This window comes from Orcinus orca, chromosome 7, assembly GCF_937001465.1.
Source record: "Orcinus orca chromosome 7, mOrcOrc1.1, whole genome shotgun sequence".
Lineage (NCBI taxonomy): Eukaryota > Metazoa > Chordata > Mammalia > Artiodactyla > Delphinidae > Orcinus > Orcinus orca.
In genome coordinates, this window is record NC_064565.1 from 74144497 (window position 1) to 74166190 (window position 21694).

The 21694-nt window shown below is 33.9% G+C and overlaps 1 protein-coding gene across 8 annotated transcripts in view; it reads right to left on the reverse strand.

The window, feature by feature from the left end:
• Positions 1-7072: 7072 nt before the first annotated feature.
• CALCRL (calcitonin receptor like receptor) overlaps positions 7073-21694 on the reverse strand; it is a 106881-nt gene continuing 92259 nt past the window's right edge. For all 8 annotated transcript variants that reach the window (XM_049712247.1, XM_033400253.2, XM_004276919.3 and 5 more), the window contains 3 exons: positions 18252-18470; positions 18055-18096; positions 7073-12723 (listed from right to left, as the gene is read on the reverse strand). In XM_049712247.1, the coding sequence (XP_049568204.1) occupies positions 12508-12723; positions 18055-18096; positions 18252-18470 (477 nt within the window). In that variant the 3' untranslated portion in view covers positions 7073-12507. The remainder of the gene's footprint in view (positions 12724-18054; positions 18097-18251; positions 18471-21694) is intronic.

Below are 21694 nucleotides of genomic sequence, written 5' to 3' on the forward strand. Positions count from 1 at the left end.
GTTAGTTTCTATTTATCATACATAATATCTACATTTGGAGGTTGAAAAAAAGCAGAGAAGAGGACAACTTGCACAGTTTCTGTGCAGGAGAGAGTGGGAGGATCCTTTGAGGAAGAGGCTTCTTTGTGAGAACCAGTGTCTCTAGAGAAAGAACAACTGCCCCCCAAACTCTGATGTTTAAGTCAATGTTTAGGAATGCAGTAGATATTTATTATTATGTTAATGCCAGGAAATAAAGAACTTTCAAATGATCTTTAGAACAGCAGTGAATCTGGGTTTAAAATGTATCAGTAGAAGAATCATGACTTTTGGAGGAATCCTATTGCAATTCCACTTAGCAAGTCAAAGACAGAGATTATTAGTTACCTTCAGAGGTGGCCTATGCTTCACAGGACCACGCAGGTATGATATTTGATCAGTAGAGTTATTAGAATAACATGAGTAAAACTAGCTGTTTTCATGGTTATTGTGAAGAATTATTAGGTTATGACTGATTGAAAATAATGGGAAAATGTACGCTTTAGTGTGCATAATAAAAGCATGAAACACATCTGTGGGTAAAAAAGAAAAGGAAAAAACAAGAAAGGTTTAACCATTTAATATGTACTTCTCAAATGGGGTTAGGGGAGGTTTAGAGTAGCAGTGAATAAGGGAACATATAATTCATTATCCAAACTAAGAAATGTTTATTCTAAGAAAATTGCTCAGGCTTTTCCCTAGTATCTGGAGCCTGAGGCAAGGGTACGAATTAAAGCCTGTGTATGTGACATATTCCAAGTATATAAAGGAAGCCACAACACTATTTGGTAACTTTCTATACCTATTTTTACACGTAAATATTCAAAACACCCAAGAAGATAAATTTCAAATTTACGTTTCTCAGAATTCTTAGGATCCTTGGAGTTTCGTACAGCAATATGCTGGTATGGGATAAACTGTTGCCTGTCCCCCAAAAGGGCCTTTTTTGTCCATCCCCAGTTCCTCCTTGCACTGATGGGGCCTCTCATGTGGATGTAAGTGTTCATTTCAGCTTGTGCATCTGAGTTCTGTTCACTTCTCGGTGTAAACACCCATCCCATGGCTACTTCTTGAGACTAGGAATGGGCACAGAAGAGGCAAGGTCCATCATACGAAAGGAGAATCCAGCCAAAAGACCTGTGCAGTTCCTGGATATGAGCATAAGCCACTGGAGCTGGAAACTCTGGGGTCCCAGGGTTCTCAGGATATGGTTAGAAGGGCTAAGCTTTAGGTGGACATGTTTCCTTGGATCAGATAACTCCTTGTCACATGGAAAGGGATCAAGCTAGAATAAAGCCAGAATTAGAGTCTCTGAAGTGCCGGGAGAAGAACATAGCTCCTTTCTCATGGATCTGAGGCCAGTACTGCAAATGCTAAGCTGTAATTGATGCCAGGACAATAAGCAACAAACCTAGACTCAAGCAAACAAATGTATATGGTTACCCTAAATTTATGGAGCACACACTGGGGTGTAAATTGCAGTCTAGAAAATTGTCCTGGGTTTGTAGACTTGGATCAAATAGGTTTCTTTTCATAGAAAGAGCTCTTTGTATATCCTCAGAGATGAAGAACATTCTTATACAGACTTTGTATGACTAAGTAACAGTGAAAAATGATACAGCTGGGCGAGCTTCCTGGACACAGAATCCAAAAGAGAAAAATGACTGGCTGCATTTGTTACATGAACACAAAGAAATAAAAGTTTAAAATAACCAAAATGAACCTTAAAGGAGAGAGAATTTTGAAGTTTGTGAGGAAACTAGTTGTCCTATGAAGAAGATCAAGAAGATAGCCATCAGCAACAGTCTGGAAATAGACTTAAGCAATGACATTTTTGCAGAACTCATTTCAGAAAAGGGGGCACTATCTGATTTACAAGAGGAATGCAAATTTTAGTTTTTTGTTATGTTTTGTTTGCTTTATTATGAGGTAATAGGTTGTACACTGAGAACTTGTAATGAAATAATGATGTGTTATGCATTGAATGTTTGCATCCCTCTCAAATTCATATGTTGAAGCCCTAACCCCCAGTGTGGCTGTATTTGGAGATGGAGCTTCTAAGGAAGCAATTAAGGTTAAATGAGATCATAAAGGTGGGGCCCTGAAAAAATAAGATTAGTGTACCTATAAGAAGAGACACCAAGTAGCTTACACTCTCCACATGCCCAAAGAAGAGGTCATATGAGCACACAGCCAGATGGCAGCTGCCTACAAGTTAAGAGAAGAGGACTCAAAATTAAACTTTAATCTTGGCACCTTGAACTTGGGCTTTCTCTCCAGTACTGTGAGAAATAACTTTCTGTTGATTAAACCACCCAGTCTATGGTATTTTTGTTTTGGAAACTGACCAGACTAAGACATGCAACAAGCAGTAAGAGGCTAGGGTTTAAATATATAAATGAGTTTACAGAAAATTTATGACAATAATGGTTGGAATATAATATATACCCTGAGATAAGATAAAGAGAAAAAGGTCAAAGGAAAGTTAAAATGTAAAGGACAAATTGAAATAGCAAAATTATTTAAGAAATACCTTAAAACAAAATTGTATGGTGAAGATATTTGAGCTTTCAGAAGGCCTGAGAAATGCCTTCTAGCTGGAGTCTGAGAGAAGAGATTGTAGATGGAATTTAGAAACAAAAGAATAACTATTCAACTTTGCTGAAAATGTAGGCCAAAGGGATTTACTTAAGGTTTAAGTACTCCTAGGTCATCCACAGATGTAGTTCAGCATCCATGAATCTATGAAATCACTGAAATTATATGCTTATAACTGTAACTTGAACAAACAACTGGCATCTCCACTTTTTTCCCAGGCAAAAATTAATGAGGAAGATAGCTTTTTCTACAGACTTTTATACTTAATGGGTAATAGTTTCAATGAGTTTGGCATTTTAAAGCCAAGGGAGAAACCACTACCAGTTATGCCCATTTCTTACATCTGGTATTCCAGAGTTGGCACATTTTTAAAGAAGAGAAAGTGGGAAAGGACAAGAATTAATGACTCTCTGAGTGATAATGTCATTCCACTCCCCATTCTGATTACTGTTTTCTGCTCCAAAGAGTAGTCTGTATACACACTTCCCCTCCTCCTGTTCTCTCTGTTCTAATCATGTACCGTTACCACTGTTTTAATTGTGTTTCATAACATCTGTTAGGGCTTATCTCCTAACCACTGTTATTTAGAATCTTCATGACTATTTATTTTTATTACCCTACAGTCCACCCTCTGTATCCAAGGGTTCTGTATCTGCAGGTTCAACCAACCTCAGATGAAAAAAAAATTCTAGAAAGTTCCAAAAAGCAAAACTTGGATTTGCCACCCACCCAGCAACTATTTACATAGCATTTACATTGTATTTACTATTTATATAGTATTTACATTGTATTAGATATTATAAGTAATCTAGACACGTATACAGGATGTGCATAGGTTATATATAAATACTATGCTTTTTTTATATAAGGGACTTGAGCCTCTGCAGATTTTGGTATTGGCAGGGAGGAGGAGTGCCCTGGAACTAATCCCCCAAGAATACCAAAGGATGACTGTATATGAAATTTAGAATCAGCACATCTGATTTCAAAATAACTACCTACTATTATTATTTAGATCATAAATACTTTATAATTTATTTAGGGGCCAAATTACATCTTTACGATGATCTTCCTATTTAAGAACATGGTGCCTTTCCACGTAGTGATGTCCTCTGTTGTGACCACAGTAGTGTTTAAAATGTATTTCATTCATTTCTTGCTTATTTTTTTCCTATATGTTTTATTTCTCTTGATGCCATTACAAATAGCATTTGCTCCTTTTTTTCCCACTGCATCTTCTACCTGGTTGGTATATGTATATACGGAAAATATTGAGTTTTGCACATTTACTTTGTATGTTCCTAAATTTCTGAATTCTCTTACTGCTTAGATTAACATTGCAGGTGTGTCTGTATCTATCATCAGAAAATCTTGATAGTTTTCTGCTCCTTTCCATATTTTTTACCTCTATTTTGCTTAATTTTATTTTGTTTTGCATTGTCAAATTACATTGGCTGGTTCATTTAGCTGGATACTAAATAATGGTGGTTATATGTAAGCATTTACATCTTGATCCTGACTCTAGGGACAAAGCTTCCAGTATTTTTCTATTAACATGGTGATGATTTGGGGGCTGAGGTATCTTTTGTCATGTAAAGGAAGTGTGTGTATATAAATTCCTTATTTATTTTTATTTTAAAAAATTAAGTATAAATTGAATTTTGTCAAATGCTTCTCCACTCTCATTGAAGATGATTATTTGATATTTTTCTCCTTACTGCTATTACTATGGTGTATTAAGTTAATAGATTTCTAAATATTGATTCATCCTTGCATTCCTGAAATATATCTTGCTTGGTTGTGAAAGATCTTTAATATGTATTGAATTCTGTTTGCCAATATTTTACTTTAGTATTTTATCTACCAATATTCATAAGATATTAATTGTACTACTTTGGTGCAATATCATATTTTGAATTCGATGATATTCTCACTTTATGAAAGTAGTTTGAAAGGTTTACTTTTCTAAATATGTTAATTATGTCTTTTGGGTTTTTTTTCTGATATTTTTGTCTACTTTATCATTGTTGAGAGAGATAAAGTCTGCTACTACTTTTGTGTTTTTGTCTAGTTCTCCTTATGCCTCCTGTAATTTCTTCTATATATTCATAACTTCACAGGTATTCATATGTGTTATGCTTTCTTTGGGACTTGTACTCTTTAGCATTATAAAGTACATTTATTTTCCCCAAATGATGCCTTATTAAAAAACCTAAATTCCTCCCTGACTGATATTAAGATCAGGACCATTGCTTTCTCGTTTGTTTGATTTCCCTGATATCCTACCCTTGCTGATCCTTGTATTTTCAAGGTTTTTAGGTTTGTCTTTTGTCTACCTCAAAGATATGGTTTTGCTTGTGATCCAAGTTGAAAATCTGTTAATATGTAAGTTAAGCCCTAGATGCATTGGATTTGATTCTGCCATATTATTTTTATGTCATGTTTTCTATTTTTTATTTTGTTCAAAAAAGTATTTTACGATAATCCATTTCTCTGGAACCCACTGTAATTAAGATTTTGTCTCAAAAACTCCACTGAAACTACCTTTGCCAATGTCACTAATAATGCTTATGTTGCCAAAAAATTAATGAAATTCTCAGCTTTATTTTGGTTAAGGCCAAAATGTCAGTGCACCACAAACTTTCAGACCATACCAAGTGGAGTGAACCAGGATTTTGAGAACTTTTTTAATTGCACAAGAGACATCTTAGTGACATTGCTAATGTGAGATCCACCAGACCAAGAATTAATTTCACAGAATTGAAAGAACTGATAAGGAAAAATATTTTTATTGTTATTTGTATGGAATATTTTTAATATTTTGTTTTAGCATTCTATTTTCTGGATATTATCAGTAAACCTTTTCTCTTTCATTTTCAGATATCTAACCCAAAATAATATTATAAATTTTGTTTTTAAACTGAAATAAAACATTTAAAAATAATAGATTCTAACTGATTCCCAAGAATTTTAGAAAAAAAACTTAAGTATTCTAACTTTTTATGATAATATAGTTATTTGAATAGGTTCATTAAGAATGAATCCTCCTTCCTACCAGTATGTAATAGGACAAATAGATTGTGTACTAAAGGCCTTAACCAGGAGTGTCATTTTTGAGAATGATGGTCATTAAATTATGGTCGTTTGGGGAAGAAAGTGTGACTGTTCTTATGGAGCCAATGACTATTAAACCTTCCTAGGAAAACTGGCTTTGTGCTTGACTTACAGGTCCCACCCAGGCTATTAGGTGGTAAGGATGGTCAATTCCTGGCATGCTAGGAACTATGTCACATTTGGGGGACCTTGAGAAAAATGGAATTCACCCAAATTTATAGACACAGCAGGTGAAATCTGGCATAGAGACTTTTTTTGTGTGTGTGTGTGTGATTTATTATTCCCAAGATGGCAAAAAAAAACCACAGGTTTTAAAAAATCCAGTCCAAGATTCCTTATAAAATTTCCAGCCAAAAATCAGTTTGTGACCTTAGTGATTGTTCAATACTGTATGGTTAACAAATTAGACAAAGTAGGTGAGATGGACACAGTCCTAGAAAAATATCAACTACCAAAACTGACTCAAGGAGAAATAGGCAATCTGAATAGGACAATATCAAGTGAAGAAATTGAATCAGTAATCAAAAAACTGCCCTTATCTGGTCCAAGTCCAGATGGCTTTACCACTGAATTTCACCAAACATTCAAAGAAGATTTAATACAAATGCTTCAAGGAATTCTTCTTCACAAACTCTTCTAAAAACAGAAGAGGAGGGATCACAATCCAAATCGTTCTATGAAGATGATACTATTGTGATACCAAAACCAGACAAAAACATCACAAAAAAGGAAAACTACAGACCAATATCTCTTATGAATATGGATGCAAAGCTCCTCAACAAAGTACTAGCAAACTGAATTTAGCGACATATAAAAAGAATTAAACATTAAAATGACCAATAGAGGTGATCCCAGGGATGCAAGATTGTTTTAAAATCTGAAAATTAAATAATGTAATACATCATATCAATAAAATATAAAACAAAAATCACATGATCATCTCAATAGATGCAGAAAAAGCATTTAACAAAATCCAACACCTTCTCATAGTAAAATCTATTAACAAAGTAGGAATAGAAGGGAACTTCCTCAACTTTGTAAAGGGCATCTACAAAAAACACACAATTAACATACTTAAGGAGGAAAGACTGGGTGCTTTTCCCTAAGATCAAGAACAAGACAATGACCTGTGCTCTTGTTGCTTCCATTCAACTTTACTGAATGTTCTAGCCATGACATTTAGACATGAAAGAAATAAAAGGCATTCATATTCAAAAGGAAGAAGTAAAACTGCCTCTATTTGCAGATGGCATGATCTTTTATGTAGAAAGTTATGAGGAATCCACTAAAATATGTTATAACTAATACATGAGTTCAGCAAGGTTGAAGGATATACGATCAATACACAAAAGTTAATTTTATTTCTATACACTTGCAATAAGCAATCCAAACATAAAACAAAACAATGCCATTCATGATAGCATCAGAAAGAATAAAATGCTTAGAAATAAGTTTAACAAATGAAATGCAAAACTTATACTCTGAAAACTAGAAAAATTATTGAAAGCAATTAAAGATTTAAGTAAATGTAAAGTCATCTAATGTTCATGAATCAGCAGATTTAACATTAAGATGGCAATACTCTCCCAATTATCGACAGGTTCAATGTAATCCCTATCAGAATTCCAGCAGGCTTCTTTGTACAAATTGACAAGCTCAGTCTAAAATGCATATGGAAGGACTTTCCTGGTGGCGCAGTGGTTAAGAATTGGCCTGCCAATGCAGTGGACACGGGTTCGAGCCCTGGTCCGGGAAGACCCCACAAGCCACGGAGCAACTAAGCCCATGCACCACAACTACTGAGCCTGCACTCTAGAGCCCGTGAGCCACAACTACTGAGCCCACATGCCACAACTACTGAAGCCTGCGTGCGTAGAACCCGTGCTCCACAACAAGAGAAGCCACTGCAATGAGTCGCCCATGCACCACAACAAAGAGTAGCCTCCGCTCACCACAGCTAGAGAAAGCCCGTGTGCAGCAACAAAGACCCAACACGGCCAAAAATAAATTAATTAATTAAAAAAAATAAAAAAATAAAATGCATATGGAGTTCCAAGAGACCCAGTATGGCCCAAAAAACTGTGAAAAATAAGAATAAAACAGAACAACTCACACTACCTGATTTCAAGACTTACTACAAAGCAAAGTAATCAAGATATGTGGTTTGGACACAAAGAGAGACCAATAGAATTTTTCAGAAATAAAACCATAAATCTAAGGTCAATTGATTTTGATCAGGATACCAAGACAAGGATATCCTTCAATGCAGAAAATATTTTTTTTCAACAAGTATTACTGGGACAAATGGAGAGCCACATGCAAAAGAATGGATTTGGCCCCTTATCTCACACCGTATACAAAACTTAACTCAAAATGGACCAAAGATCTAAATGTAAGAGCAAAAACTGTAAATTCCTTAGAAGAAACTGTAGGAGTAGGTCTTCATGACCTTCAATTTGGCAAAGGATTTTTAGATAAGACACCAAAAGCCTAAGAAACAAAAGAAAAAAGTAGATAAATTGTATTTCATCAAGATTATAGACTGTTGTGCTATGAAGGACACCATCAAGAAAGTGACAAGACAACCCACAGAATGGAAGAAAATGTGTGCAAATTTTATATCTGATAAGGGACCTGTACCTGGAATACATGGAGAACTCTTTCAACTCAATAATAAAATACAAGCAATCCATTTAAAAATGAACAAAGGATTTGAATAGACATTTCTCCAAAAATATACAAATGGCCGATAAAAACATGAAAAGGTGCTCAACGTCACTAGCCACCAAAGAAATACAAATTAAAACCACAAGAAACCACTTCACACCCACTAGGATGGCTAAAGTACAAAAGACACATAATAACAAGTGTTGGGAAGCATGTGGAGAAATCAGAACCCTCAGACACTGCTAGTGGGAATGTGAAATGGTCCAGCTGTTTTGCAAAACAGTCTAGCAGTCCTCAGATGTATTTAACATATGATCCAACATTTCCACTTCTAGGTATATAACCAAGTGAAATTAAAATATATGTTAAAAAAATTACCTTGTACACAAATGTTCATAGCAGCATTATTCATAATAGCCAAAAGATGGAAACAACACAGATGTCCATCAACAGACAGATGGATAAACAAAATGTGGTAAATCCATACAGTGGAATAATTTAGTCATAAAAAGGAATGAAACTGGAGCAAGTTATGGACTTGTGAAAACATTATAGGTAAAAGAAGTCAGTCAGAAAAGATCATATTCCATATGATTCCATTCATATGAAAGTCCAGAATAGGGAAGTCTATTGAGACAGAAAGTAAGTTAGTGCTGCTTAGGGCTTGGGTGGGAGCAGGGATGGGAGGATAGAAGAGTGATAGCTAAGGATACATGGTTTCCTCCTGAGGTCATAAAAATGTAATAAAATTGGCTGTGGAGATGGTTACACATCTTTGAATATATGTAAATATACTATACCAATATAATACACTAAAAACAACTTTAAATGAGAAAATTATATTTTTAAGTAGTTCTTTTCCTTCTGTTTCTTTCTGCTATTCAACACAAAACTATACAGTAGAATATAATGGAGAAAGGAGACAAATCTTTGTGCATTTTCCTATTTCTGGGAATCTTTTCCTTTCATTTAGCCTAGGAAGGAATTTGCATACACTATACTTTATTTGGAATTTTTTAGCTTACAAGATGAATTCATAATTTTAACAAACAGGTTTATGGAATGATTTACAGGTTTATGGAAGACTTCAAAGAGGGTAATGGTGATATAGTCATCGATTTTAAGTATTACACTGATTGCTGTAAAGAATTATATTTGTAATTTAGATTATTCAGTACTCCAGTAAACATGAGTGAAAATCAACTTTAGCTCATAACTTTAATATTTTCGTACAATCAAAATATAGAGATATACACTAAGTAAGCATAACATGAGTTATTTTAATTGATCAGAATATTTTGGGTATGTTTTAGAAATAAAATAAATGGTTTTTATTAGCATATTAAAACCAAGAGAAAATTAGATAAGTTCACATTTAAAAAACATTATCAAGCAATAAATACAGCACTATAGCTACCACTACTTCTATGTACATTGGATTACATTTGAACAAACACTAAATTCCAGAATGAATATTTTATGAATAAATGCACTAAATAACTTTAGAAATTAAAAAGAAAAAATGACAGACTAGAATTGTTTAGAAATTAAAATGACTTTCACAAATACTTTCAGAAAAGCAGCAGATTTGCATTTTAAAAGTTAGAAATTCCCCAAATAAGTTTTTAGATACCAAGGAAGTTTGCTTTTAAACAGTATTGATTTTACTTTTTTATATGAGTAAGATACAAAGGAGATCTTAATTATTAGTACTTCAGTTTTAGAGAAGTCTAATATTTAAAAATATTACTTCTAAAAAAAAATGGGTTCAAAATTAACACTGATTAATCATGGACTGTCTTCACCTAAAGATGGTACAATAGATAAATCCTGGCCACAAAGGAAATCTGATCTAAACTTAATATGATAAAAGCACAATAAAAAGACTTGAAAGTTACAATGTATTTTTAATATAATGCTCGTTGATAATTTGACATTTTCTACTGTCATTTATGGTTGAGACTTGATAGCTTGTCTGGAAGAATGCTGAAATATATGAACAGTGCCAGTGAAGGATTTGAATCTGTGTCTTTGAATAATAAATAGCTAAAATATGAGATTATTTAAAGGAATTATTGTATAATTTAGGCATTAGAAAGTTCAGAACAGCCTGAGTTCCTTTTTATAAAAGCTTGTTTTGAAATCTGTAAATCTGAAACTAACAATACAGCTTTTACATGTGTATAGATAAATCATAAATCTACTGACCAGGCCTTTTAATAAGTGAATTCTTACTAATTTAGATAATTTACCTGGACAATTTCAAATGACTTCTGAACTTACCATCTATTGACAGCTTAAGAAACAACCTATGATGACTAAGTCATTAGTTTAATCCATTTTAAGCAGATTGACACACCACAGCAACAACAACAAAAACATATAGATGTAATGAATTCTCCTGCCAAAACTGACTTACTAATTGAAGGCATTTTGGTTTTCAGAAATCAGTGGAAAATGACATTAGGAAAAATGAATCCCATTTAAATGTCACTTTAATTCATTAGCGAGGATTTCTTCCATCTTAATTTAATTATTCCATAAATGTTCTGACAACAATTCTTCCTTACTGATACATTCAGGTCTTTTACTATATTGCATCATCATATATAGCATCTCTATTAAAATATAAAAACATTGTATATGATATATATTGTGTTCCTCTAATTTTAAAAAATAGCCTTGCAGCATTTCCAAAGCTTCATATAGTAAGTCAGAAAAGTAATCTTTTTAACGGGGTAAAAACCATAAGAATAGCAGATTGGCATTTATTATAGGAGTCATTTAAATTTTCTGGATTAGAATGAAAGTTCATCATCAAAATAAAAAAGGAAATATGTCAAACATATCTATTATTAAGGTATGAATCACCAAAGCTAATATATTCAATAAAACAATGGCCTTGAGGATTTTTTAAATAAATATTTTATATCTTATCATAGATATTTCTCAAACTTAGTTCTCAAACTTCTGATGCTGGCATCTGGTTGTCTTTAAAATAGTTACCAAATAAGAATTCCAGATTCTATTTTATTATAAAATCAGCCCAGACACAGTATCAGATATTAACATGCACACATTGTTACATTAAGTATTTGTTTTTAAAAAAATTACCTAGATTGTATATATTTGAGACTATAAAATAGAATAAGAGTATTTACAAGCTTACTTTTCACAATTTTTTTACAAACTTTTAAGAAAATAAGAAATCCTTCATTGATTTCCTTCATGTAAAATAATTGCTTATTTGTCCACAAAGTAGAAATGGAAGGGGCAAAGTTTCTATTTACAGGTATATGGACACGAATTCCTTCCCACTTGTGTAGTAAGATGGGAAAGTAGTCAACTACATGTTTTGTAGTATCAACCAAGATTTCTCCCTAATGTTACCAAAGTAGGATTGCGTATCATACATACTATTCATCAAGCCTGAAAAATGGATATGACAAGGGGTATAACTGTGATGAATCAGCAAATGAGTAGCCAACAGCAATTCTGCTCATTTATTTTTTGGGAGGAGAAGAGGGTAAGCAAACAGGAATAATTAATTCTTTATCTGGTCCATTTGAAAAAATAAAAACAAAAAGGGCTAGAATACTTTCTGGGCAAAAAATCAACTTCACCAAGGAATATGGGATAAAGATTTTAAAAACAAATGAAAAGCTCATTTTCTTTCCAAGTCTATAGGCCTTAGCTAGGTCTCTTTAGGCAACAGGAGTGGAATTGTGCCCATTGTGTCTATGAACTTTTATGGTCTATTTATTTGTGGATTCATGGAGTGGTGTGCTAGAGCTGGCTCACACCAACCTACAACTGACTGTGCTCATTTTTACCCAAGTCCACATTCACTGATGTCAAGTTGGTAACTTGAAATCAGCCATGGCGGGAGTACTTACACCATAAAAACTGGCAAAACTTACAAATCAGGACTGTTTTCCCCCATGGAGCTAGTGTGAAACATTTATCAACACACTACTGAATTCATGTGAGGGTTTTCTTTGTCACCTTCAAATAATTCATTTAATATTGAAGTCTTCTGGTTGTAAAGTCATGGATCCAAGTCCTTGAGTTAGGAGTGGAACAAAATAGTTCAGCAATACACGTCTATTATCAGTCGTATAACTTTTCCGGTTTTATGACAACGTTTTCAATATCGTGGATGCTTTTTCCATTTAAGTGTTCAGTTGGACAGTCATGACTGTAACCTGCACCATCACTGATTGTTGACACTGTGTAAGATGCACTACGGAGAGCATCTGAGTGGGAAAAGCTGTTTCCAAATTGGATTTTATATTGATTCCAGTTTCTTCTCAGAATTGCTTGAACCTATAAAACAAAAAGAAACAGAAAGGGTAAGAGCAATTCATAAATGAAATGAAGATAATGTATTTAATAATACAATAAAATAAGTTATGTACAAAAGCTTTTTTAAAAAAAAGCATTGATATTGAGTGAATAATATTACTTTATTTTCTTAATTAAAAAATGAAATTGAGTAAACTATCTTTATATTAGGAAATCTTTGCAATTACTCTATTAGTACAGACTGCAGAAAACTTCATATTTCTCTTTCTATGCCTTCTCTTTGAAGCTCTAAAAATGCACATGAATGTCTTGCTGTCACATAGTTAATCTACACCCTCACTTACAAGTTGGCATGTGCAACATTTAGTTTTGTATCAATATTTTTATTAAAAGAATGAGATAATTAGTGAAATATAAAAGAAGAGAGAGAAAAGATTTAAAAACAGGGATACAGGGAATATAAATAATTATCACCATCATCATCAACAGCAGCAGCAACAACATTTTACTGTGATTAGCATGTGCCAGGTATTGAGCTACATTCTGGAAAAAAAAGATCAGGGTTTTTGTCCTCATGGAGCTTACCCCCAGAGGGAAGAAAGTGTTGAACAGATAATTACAGCACTGAACATATAATGGGATGAGTATTGTGGGAAAAAAAAAGTTTAGGAATGTCACCACTCCACTTTTTTGTATTTAGATACCCCCCTGTCTGGATAAATTTGAAGTTTAATGACTCTTCTATCTTTTCTGCTTGGGGATAGAGATGAGAACTAGGTAGGTCATATACAATGATTTTGGTTTTAAGTGAACATAAGACACAGATGATTTTCTTCATATTGAGTCAGTGAGCATAAATGAGAATATCAAATGCATCTCCAACTCGATCACCTGTACATTTCCTGTCTGCTTCTAGGTTAAGAATGTATTAGCCACATGCTGTGACCTGCTCTGTGTCTTTGCAAAGCATGTATAGCTTTGAATTGTCTTCCCCAAATCTCTACTGCTCTTTGACCCTTTGATTGTTTCCCCAAAGGGAATCTGAGCATCCAAAAACAACTTTCTAGTAGTTCATGTCCTACAAACATACTCATACAATATTGTTTAACTTTCTACAAATTACATAAATTCCTCAACTTTTTACTCGTTACATTCATGTGTACATATCAATATTAAACTTTAAAATAGGGCTGCTTATTTAAGTCTTTTCATTTTCTTATCTCTTCTCCAAATTACAAACAATCTATAGCGAATAGGTATTCCCAGGATGTCTGCAGCTCTGTGGGATACTTTAAGGTCCTGTTAGTCTCCTCTAATCTGTCACTTAAAAGGAACACAAAGTTTTACTGTCTCATTTCATATTTTAACATGTAGAAAAACAAAACAAACAAATATAAGGTCAATCAGTTTCTTTAGTAAGAATTCAGAATGAGTTATTAGAAATTCCAGGAGGGGCTTCCCTGGTGGCGCAGTGGTTGAGAGTCCGCCTGCCGATGCAGGGGACACGGGTTTGTGCCCCATTCCGGGAAGATCCCACATGCCACGGAGGGGCTAGGCCCGTGAGCCATGGCCGCTGAGCCTGCGCGTCCACAGCCTGTGCTCCGCGGGAGAGGCCACAGCAGGGAGAGGCATCTCCCTACTCTATAATTCAAAAATTATGTAGTTAGGAATGCAAGACATTGTTTTATTAATATGAAATTCAGAACTTCAGGAATTTCAAGCTTACTTCTTTACATATGGCAACTATATCTGAAGGAAATAATTTTTATTCATATAAATTTTCTTTGAAATAACAGCATTTATAGGAAAATGAATACATTTATCTTATAAAAATTATACTTTATTCCTCTCATGGTTTAGTGATGTATTTCTAAGTTCTCCAAATAACATATTTAAATTAAGGTAATTAAAAAATACCATCTGCGTATGTAATATCTTCAAGAATATAAGCAAATGACAAATGGAATGGCTTTAGAGTATGACTTTTAAATAAATATTCAGAGATTTAAAACAAAAATGACATTTGGCCAATTATCTAGGTATTTCTAATGGGAGTTGTTTTTGATCCTGATTTTTATGCTTAATTAACTTCTCACTTTGTTACTGAAAGCTGGACTGATTGAATCCATGTGCTATATAGTTTCTGTTTGAAAGGAGGTGGAATGTAGCTTTGTACAAAAGATTCTACATAAATGTTGGGAAGAAGCTGACATGAAGAAATATTTTAGCTATGAGAGTAGTACTTATAGTCTTAACAAGGAAAGCTTAAATTCAATTCTAAAAGCGAAAATGGCTTTGAAATGTATGACTGTTTGCTCTTGAAATATCTACTTTGATTAAGATCATCACCCTATTTCTTCCTTGCAACTAAATCGTCAGAAAAACCATGGAAAGCCAATTTCCTGACTTATTTACTGAAGCTAAATATAAAGGTAATTAAAGACCCATAGGCCTTGTAGACATCTGTTTGTTTATGGTACTCTCTATAAGGATGTTATTTTTTTTCATCTGCTTTCTCTAACACAACATCACACCTGATTAACAGAACATTAAAGTGGCCACTCTCAGTAAACTTACAATGAGAAGAATGTAATGGGGAAAGATAAAAAGGGAAATTGCCATTGGATGGCAAGAGAGCCTGCCTGATGTTATTAAAGATATGAAAGTGTTTTCATTAATTTACGCATAAGTGTTATATAAATAGTAAGGCCAACTTTTTAGAATATAACATTGCAATATATAATTTTGTATAATATAAAGAATATGGGTTTATATGACCATTAGTACCTGATAAGAAACCGACTCTACACTGCTTAACCTAAATCAATTAACAGGTGTTTAATAGAGCTGTATATAAAAATTCTACCTACTTCTCATTACAGGATGTGAGTTTGGTTATTCTCAACAAATCTTTTTGTTCACGTTGTAAAAATATCTACTCTCAGGTGTTGTTAAAGATACCCGTGAGACTAGGGAGGGCCCTTCTGATGTCTAGAGTCCCTAGTTTATGCTAACAGTGCACATTTTTTTGATTGAGAGGACTAGAGATGAGATGAAAGTTACCTGAGTACTTGTCAAGCCACGGTTATTTAACTAGTGAGAAATGCAACTAGGAATATTTTGGCTAATAAATAAAAATAAAATGTGAGAATAAAAAATAAATAGAGATATTAAGATAAAGGCAAGCTATTTGACCTGACGTGGAAAGCAAGAAGGAAACTAAGCCTGAGCAAATGATTTCAAGAAGTACATGACATAGTTGGAACCACACAAAATGGGTTTGGCAGCTGTGTCTTCATGTTATGAGAGTGGGAAAAACTAGCGGCAAAGAGACAAAAAAAGGAAGCATTATAGTATTTCTTAAGATGAGAAATGAATCATACACAAACAGGGATTGTATCTAGAGATGAAGACAAGGGGACAAATATTGGAGATGTTGTGAGATGCTGAAGGATTTGGTAACAAGTTGGCTCAAAGATTTTTTATTGTAATTTTCCAGTGCCAAAGTTTTCTCAATTTTAGAACATGGCAAAAGATCAAGGCCTGTGTCTCTTTTCCTTACACAGGTAGAGTGCAATAAGAGTGTTAGGCATTAATTTAGATATTCCCTGGGCACTTTTTCTAAATATAAGGGCCAATTTGAGATTTGATTCCGATATGATTAATGTTCCCATTTGTACATATATTTTTGTAAATGAGAGATTTGACAAATCTAAAAAGGAATCTATAATGTACTGAGTATCTACTGTGGGTGGGGCATGGTGCTAAAAACTTTATATTCCTAGTTTACGTTAATCCCTGTGAGATTTGTGTAAAGAACTTGCTTTTATGTCCCTTTAATAAAAGTACACACTGAGACCTCTGGAAGTTCAGAATATTTCCCAAGATGTTACAGCCAGGAACAAAAAGGCATCTTGGGGTTTAAATGAATTACTGTGTCAGCGCCTTTATTCTACACTGCCTTCCATCACAAAATATTTTACTAGTGGTTATAATTTGTACATTTAAAAAATACCCTTTATAAAAATCAAATCTGTTTCTGCAGATGCAAACGTGTATCTTACTTATTTCATACATGCTTTATGGCATATTGTCTGTAGCTTTCTCATCTATATTTAACTGTAAAGTCCTATGTAGGCAGAAATTGGATTGTCTAATTCAGTTTATACAATAATTAATTTATAGAGTTATATAATAAATGCTAATTGAATTTTATTATCAAAACAGATGATGTATCTATTCTTCCTAATTGCATTCTCTGTCCCTACTTCTCACTGACTTCAGAAAAAGTCACTCTTGTCCTCGATACAGCAGAAGAATCATGGAGACACCACTCAAAGATATGAAATATAGTCTACTATGTTTGATAGTTCTATATGCCATTATAAATAAATAAATATATAAAATAAATATCTATATTTTAAAATTGATTAAGAAATCAAATATGAAATTTTATTGTATGCTAAGAGAAAGAATTAAAATATTACGTAAACAAGGGAAAACAATATTTTATAGTTTTTCATGACATGTACATGATTTCCAACATTGATTAGTTGTATAGAAATGGTTCTTATAAAGTTATGACGACTGGTTCCATGTGTTGCCCATCTGAAGCTTTGTGATAAGCTTCACCATTACCAAATATATGTTTCATTAGTTGCTGTCTGAATTTCTAAACTTTATTGAATTTTGCCAAAATCCTCCAACAGGTTAAATTTTGTCAAGTAGATTAAAATCATATAAAGAACTAAATCAGTATAGCTCAAACCACTGAGTTATAGCCCTATTGATATGCATAAGAAATATGGTACCAGTTTCTAAGATGCCTGAAACTTCCCAATTAGAAAAAAAAATATTGGATAAAAATCTTGAAATATCCAAAAGCACATTTCCATGTTACAAATCAGAGGGCTCTTCTGTTTCCTAACCCACTGCAGCTCTTCCCAAGAGAAAAAAAAACCCAGAGAAAGGGGGAAAATAAAAATGACCCAATTTTATTTCCTGTTAGAGTATATGTTCTATGAGGATAAGGATTGCCTAACATTGTACCTAGGACAAAGTCCAGAATTAGTAGGATTAGTTCAAGAGGTAGGTCGAAAGACTAGATGAATAAAAGTCATTGATGGAATATTTTAAAGTGAGGCTGAATTTGCCCCAGCCTTGAACTCCAATATGACCTGAGCTTTTGGGAAGGAGAGTTACATCTAGTAAAAGAGAGTCCATGGTTCTTTTTCCTGACAGAAATGGAATTTGAAATACTTGTTCTTAGGGAATTTATAATTGTCTCATTTTTTAAAGTAAAAAAGTATTGCAAATACAAAATGATAAGAGGAATAAAATCAATCACCATACCTCTCCATTAAAGAAGCAGAAAATTGTAGATACCAAAAGACCCTGTAAAAGAAAAATAGAATTATCTGATTCCAAATGGAAAAGATACATTATTTGTAACCAACTTGATGCACATATGGTTAAAAATAAAACCAAAGCTATATGTAAATTTAAAACCAAATTTCACAAGGCGCCTTCCTGATGCAAGAACACCATACCTGATAGTGCATGAGGATGTGCATGATGTAATCATATACCTCCTCTGCAATCCTTCCTTCAGGTCGCCATGGAAACAGTACAAATTCAATGCCAAGTAATGGCACCAGGATAAGCGTAGCTCTCACAGCTTTCATGTAGAGATTGGATTCTGCTTGGTGAGTAACTTTTAACTTGGTGATAAGAACACGTACAATATTTAATAGGAAAAAAAGATTCACCTAAAAGAAAATAAAATGGCATATGGAAATTATTTCATATTTAATATTAAGAATCATTATTGAAGGATCTTTTATGAATCTTAGAATATTTTCAGTACACAAGAATATGTTCTATTGATGAGAATATTTGCCTAAATATTAATTTGTATTTCTGCTACTGAATTTTTTCATATTTTTCCCAGTTTTACAGAGACATAAGTGACACTATATAAGTTTAGGTTGCATAGCATGATTTAACTTACATATATTGTGAAATGATCATCACAATAAATTTAGCTAACATCGATCATCTCATAGAAATACCAAAGATTGTATATATATATTTTACCTTATGATGAGAACTCTTAGAATTTACTCTCAGCAACTTTCATGTATATCATAGAGCAGTGTTAACTATAATCATCATGTTGTACATCACATCCCTCATACTCATTTATCTTAAATGTGGAAGTTTCTGTCTTTTAACCACCTTCCTACAATTCCTCCTCCTCCATGCCCTGCCTCTGGTAACCACAAATATGTTCTCTTCTTTCTATGAGTTTGTTTGTTTATTTGTTTAGATTCCACATATAAGTGAGATCATACAATATTTGTCTTTCCCTGTCTGACTTATTTCACTTAGCATAATGCCCATCCAAGTTGTCTCAAGTGGCAGGATTTCCTCATTTTTTATGGCTAAATAGTATTCCATTGTGTGTGTGTGGGGTGTGTGTGTGTGTGTGTGTGTATAAATACCATAACTTCTTAAGTTGTTTCCATGTCTTAGCTATTGTGGATAATGCTGCTATGAACATGGGGTGCAGATATCTCTTTAACATAGTGTTCTTGTTTCCTTTGGATATGGAATTGTGATTTATTAATTTAAAAAGTACATCAATCTTAATAGGCTTAGATTTTAAAAAATAAATTTATGGTGGAATTATTGTGGACCACCTTCAGCTAAGTAATAACTGATTGTTTTGCTTAGTTCATTTTCTTATGCAAAATTTTAAAATTTTGCTATGATTAAAAAAACCAAAGCTTCTGAACATTTTCAGCTCAAAGAAAGGAAATAATTGTTTGTAGCAAAGGCTAATTATTTTAAGTGTCTACTCTGTATTAGTGTTCATACTAGGTCCCTACCAAATATGTATTATACCATAATAACCATTTTCATCTTTTTGGTTTATCCTTCCTGCATTATTTGTATGTGTATGTGTGTAACAACAATCCTCACAACTCCCCATGATAGTAATATAATCCTCTTTATCCTTATGAGGAGGCTGAATCACATATTGGAACCAGTTGATATTCAACCTAGATCATCCTAGAGTTAAAAAAATTTGGCACCCAACAAGGCCTTCTGTCAATTACTTTCTGTAATTATAAACTTACTATGAGTTTACAACTTTCCCCAAAACAAACCATTCTCTTTGAAAGGGAGACATGAAACTTTAAAAATAGAGTGTTCAGGGATAGAAAGTCCAGAGATGAACCAATGCACATATGGTCACCTTATCTTTGACAAAGAAGGCAAGAATATACGATGGAGTAAAGATAGCCTCTTCAATAAATGGTGCTGGGAAAACTGGACAGCTACAAGTAAAAGAATGAAATTAGAACACTTCCTAACACCATACACAAAAATAAACTCAAAATAGATTAAAGACCTAAATGTGGGCTTCCCTGGTGGCGCAGTGGTTGAGAGTCCGCCTGCCGATGCAGGGGACACGGGTTTGTGCCCCAGTCTGGGAAGATCCCACATGCCGCGGAGCAGCTGGGCCCGTGAGCCATGGCCTCTGAGCCTGCGCGTCCAGAGCCTGTGCTCCGCAACGGGAGAGGCCACAACAGTGAGAGGCATGCGTACCGCAAAAAAACAAACAAACAAACAAACAAACAAAAGACCTAAATGTAAGGCCAGACACTATCAAACTCTTAGAGGAAAACATAGGCAGAACACTCTATGACATAAATCACAGCACGATCCTTTTTGACCCACCTCCTAGAGAAATGGAAATAAAAACAAAAATAAACAAATGGGACCAAATGAAACTTAAAATCTTTTGCACAGCAGAGGAAACCATAAACAAGACAAAAAGACAACCCTCAGAATGGGAGAAAATATTTGCAAATGAAGCAACTGACAAAGCATTAATCTCCAAAATATACAAGCAGCTCATACAGCTCAATATCAAAAAAACAAACAACCCAATCCAAAAATGGGTGGAAGACCTAAATAAAGCTTTCTCCAAAGAAGACATACAGATTGCCAACAAACACATGAAAAGATGCTCCACATCACTAATCATTAGAGAAATGCAAATCAAAACCACAATGAGGTATCACCTCACACCGGTCAGAATGGCCATCATCAAAAAATCTAGAAACAATAAATGCTGGAGAGGGTGTGGAGAAAAAGGAACACTCCTGCACTGTTTGCAGGAATGTAGATTGATACAGCCACTATGGAGAACAGTATGGAGCTTCCTTAATAAACTAAAAATAGAATTACCATATGACCCAGCAATCCCACTACTGGGCATATACCCTGAGAAAACCATAATTCAAAAAGACACATGTACCACAATGTTCGTTGCAGCACTATTTACAATAGCAGGACATGGAAGCAACCTAAATGTCTATGGACAGATGAATGGGTAAAGAAGATGTGACACACATATACAATGAATATTACTCAGCCATAAAAAGAAATGCAATTGAGTTATTTGTAGTGAGGTAGATGGACTTAGAGTCTGTCATACAGAGTGAAGTAAGTCAGGAAGAGAAAAACAAATACCTTATGCTAATGCATATATATGGAATCTAAAAATACAGCACTGGTGAACTTAGTGGCAGGGAGGGAATAAAGACGCAGACGTAGAGAATGGACTTGAGGACACAGGGGCAAGGGGAAACAGGGACGAAGTGAGAGAGTAGCACTGACATATATACACTACCAAATGTAAAATGGATGGCTAGTGAGAAGCTACTGCATAGCACAGGGAGATCAACTCGATGCTTTGTGACAACCTAGAGGGGTAGGATAGGGAGGGTGGGGGGGAGGCTCAAGAGGCAGGGGATGTGGGGATATATGTATATATATAGCTGATTCACTTTGTTGTACAGCAGAAACTAATACAGCATTGTAAAGCAATTATACTCCAATAAAGATGTGAAAAATATATATATAGTGTTCAAGAAATGAACAGAGTTCTATTGAAATACATTTCGCTCTCTCTTCCTGA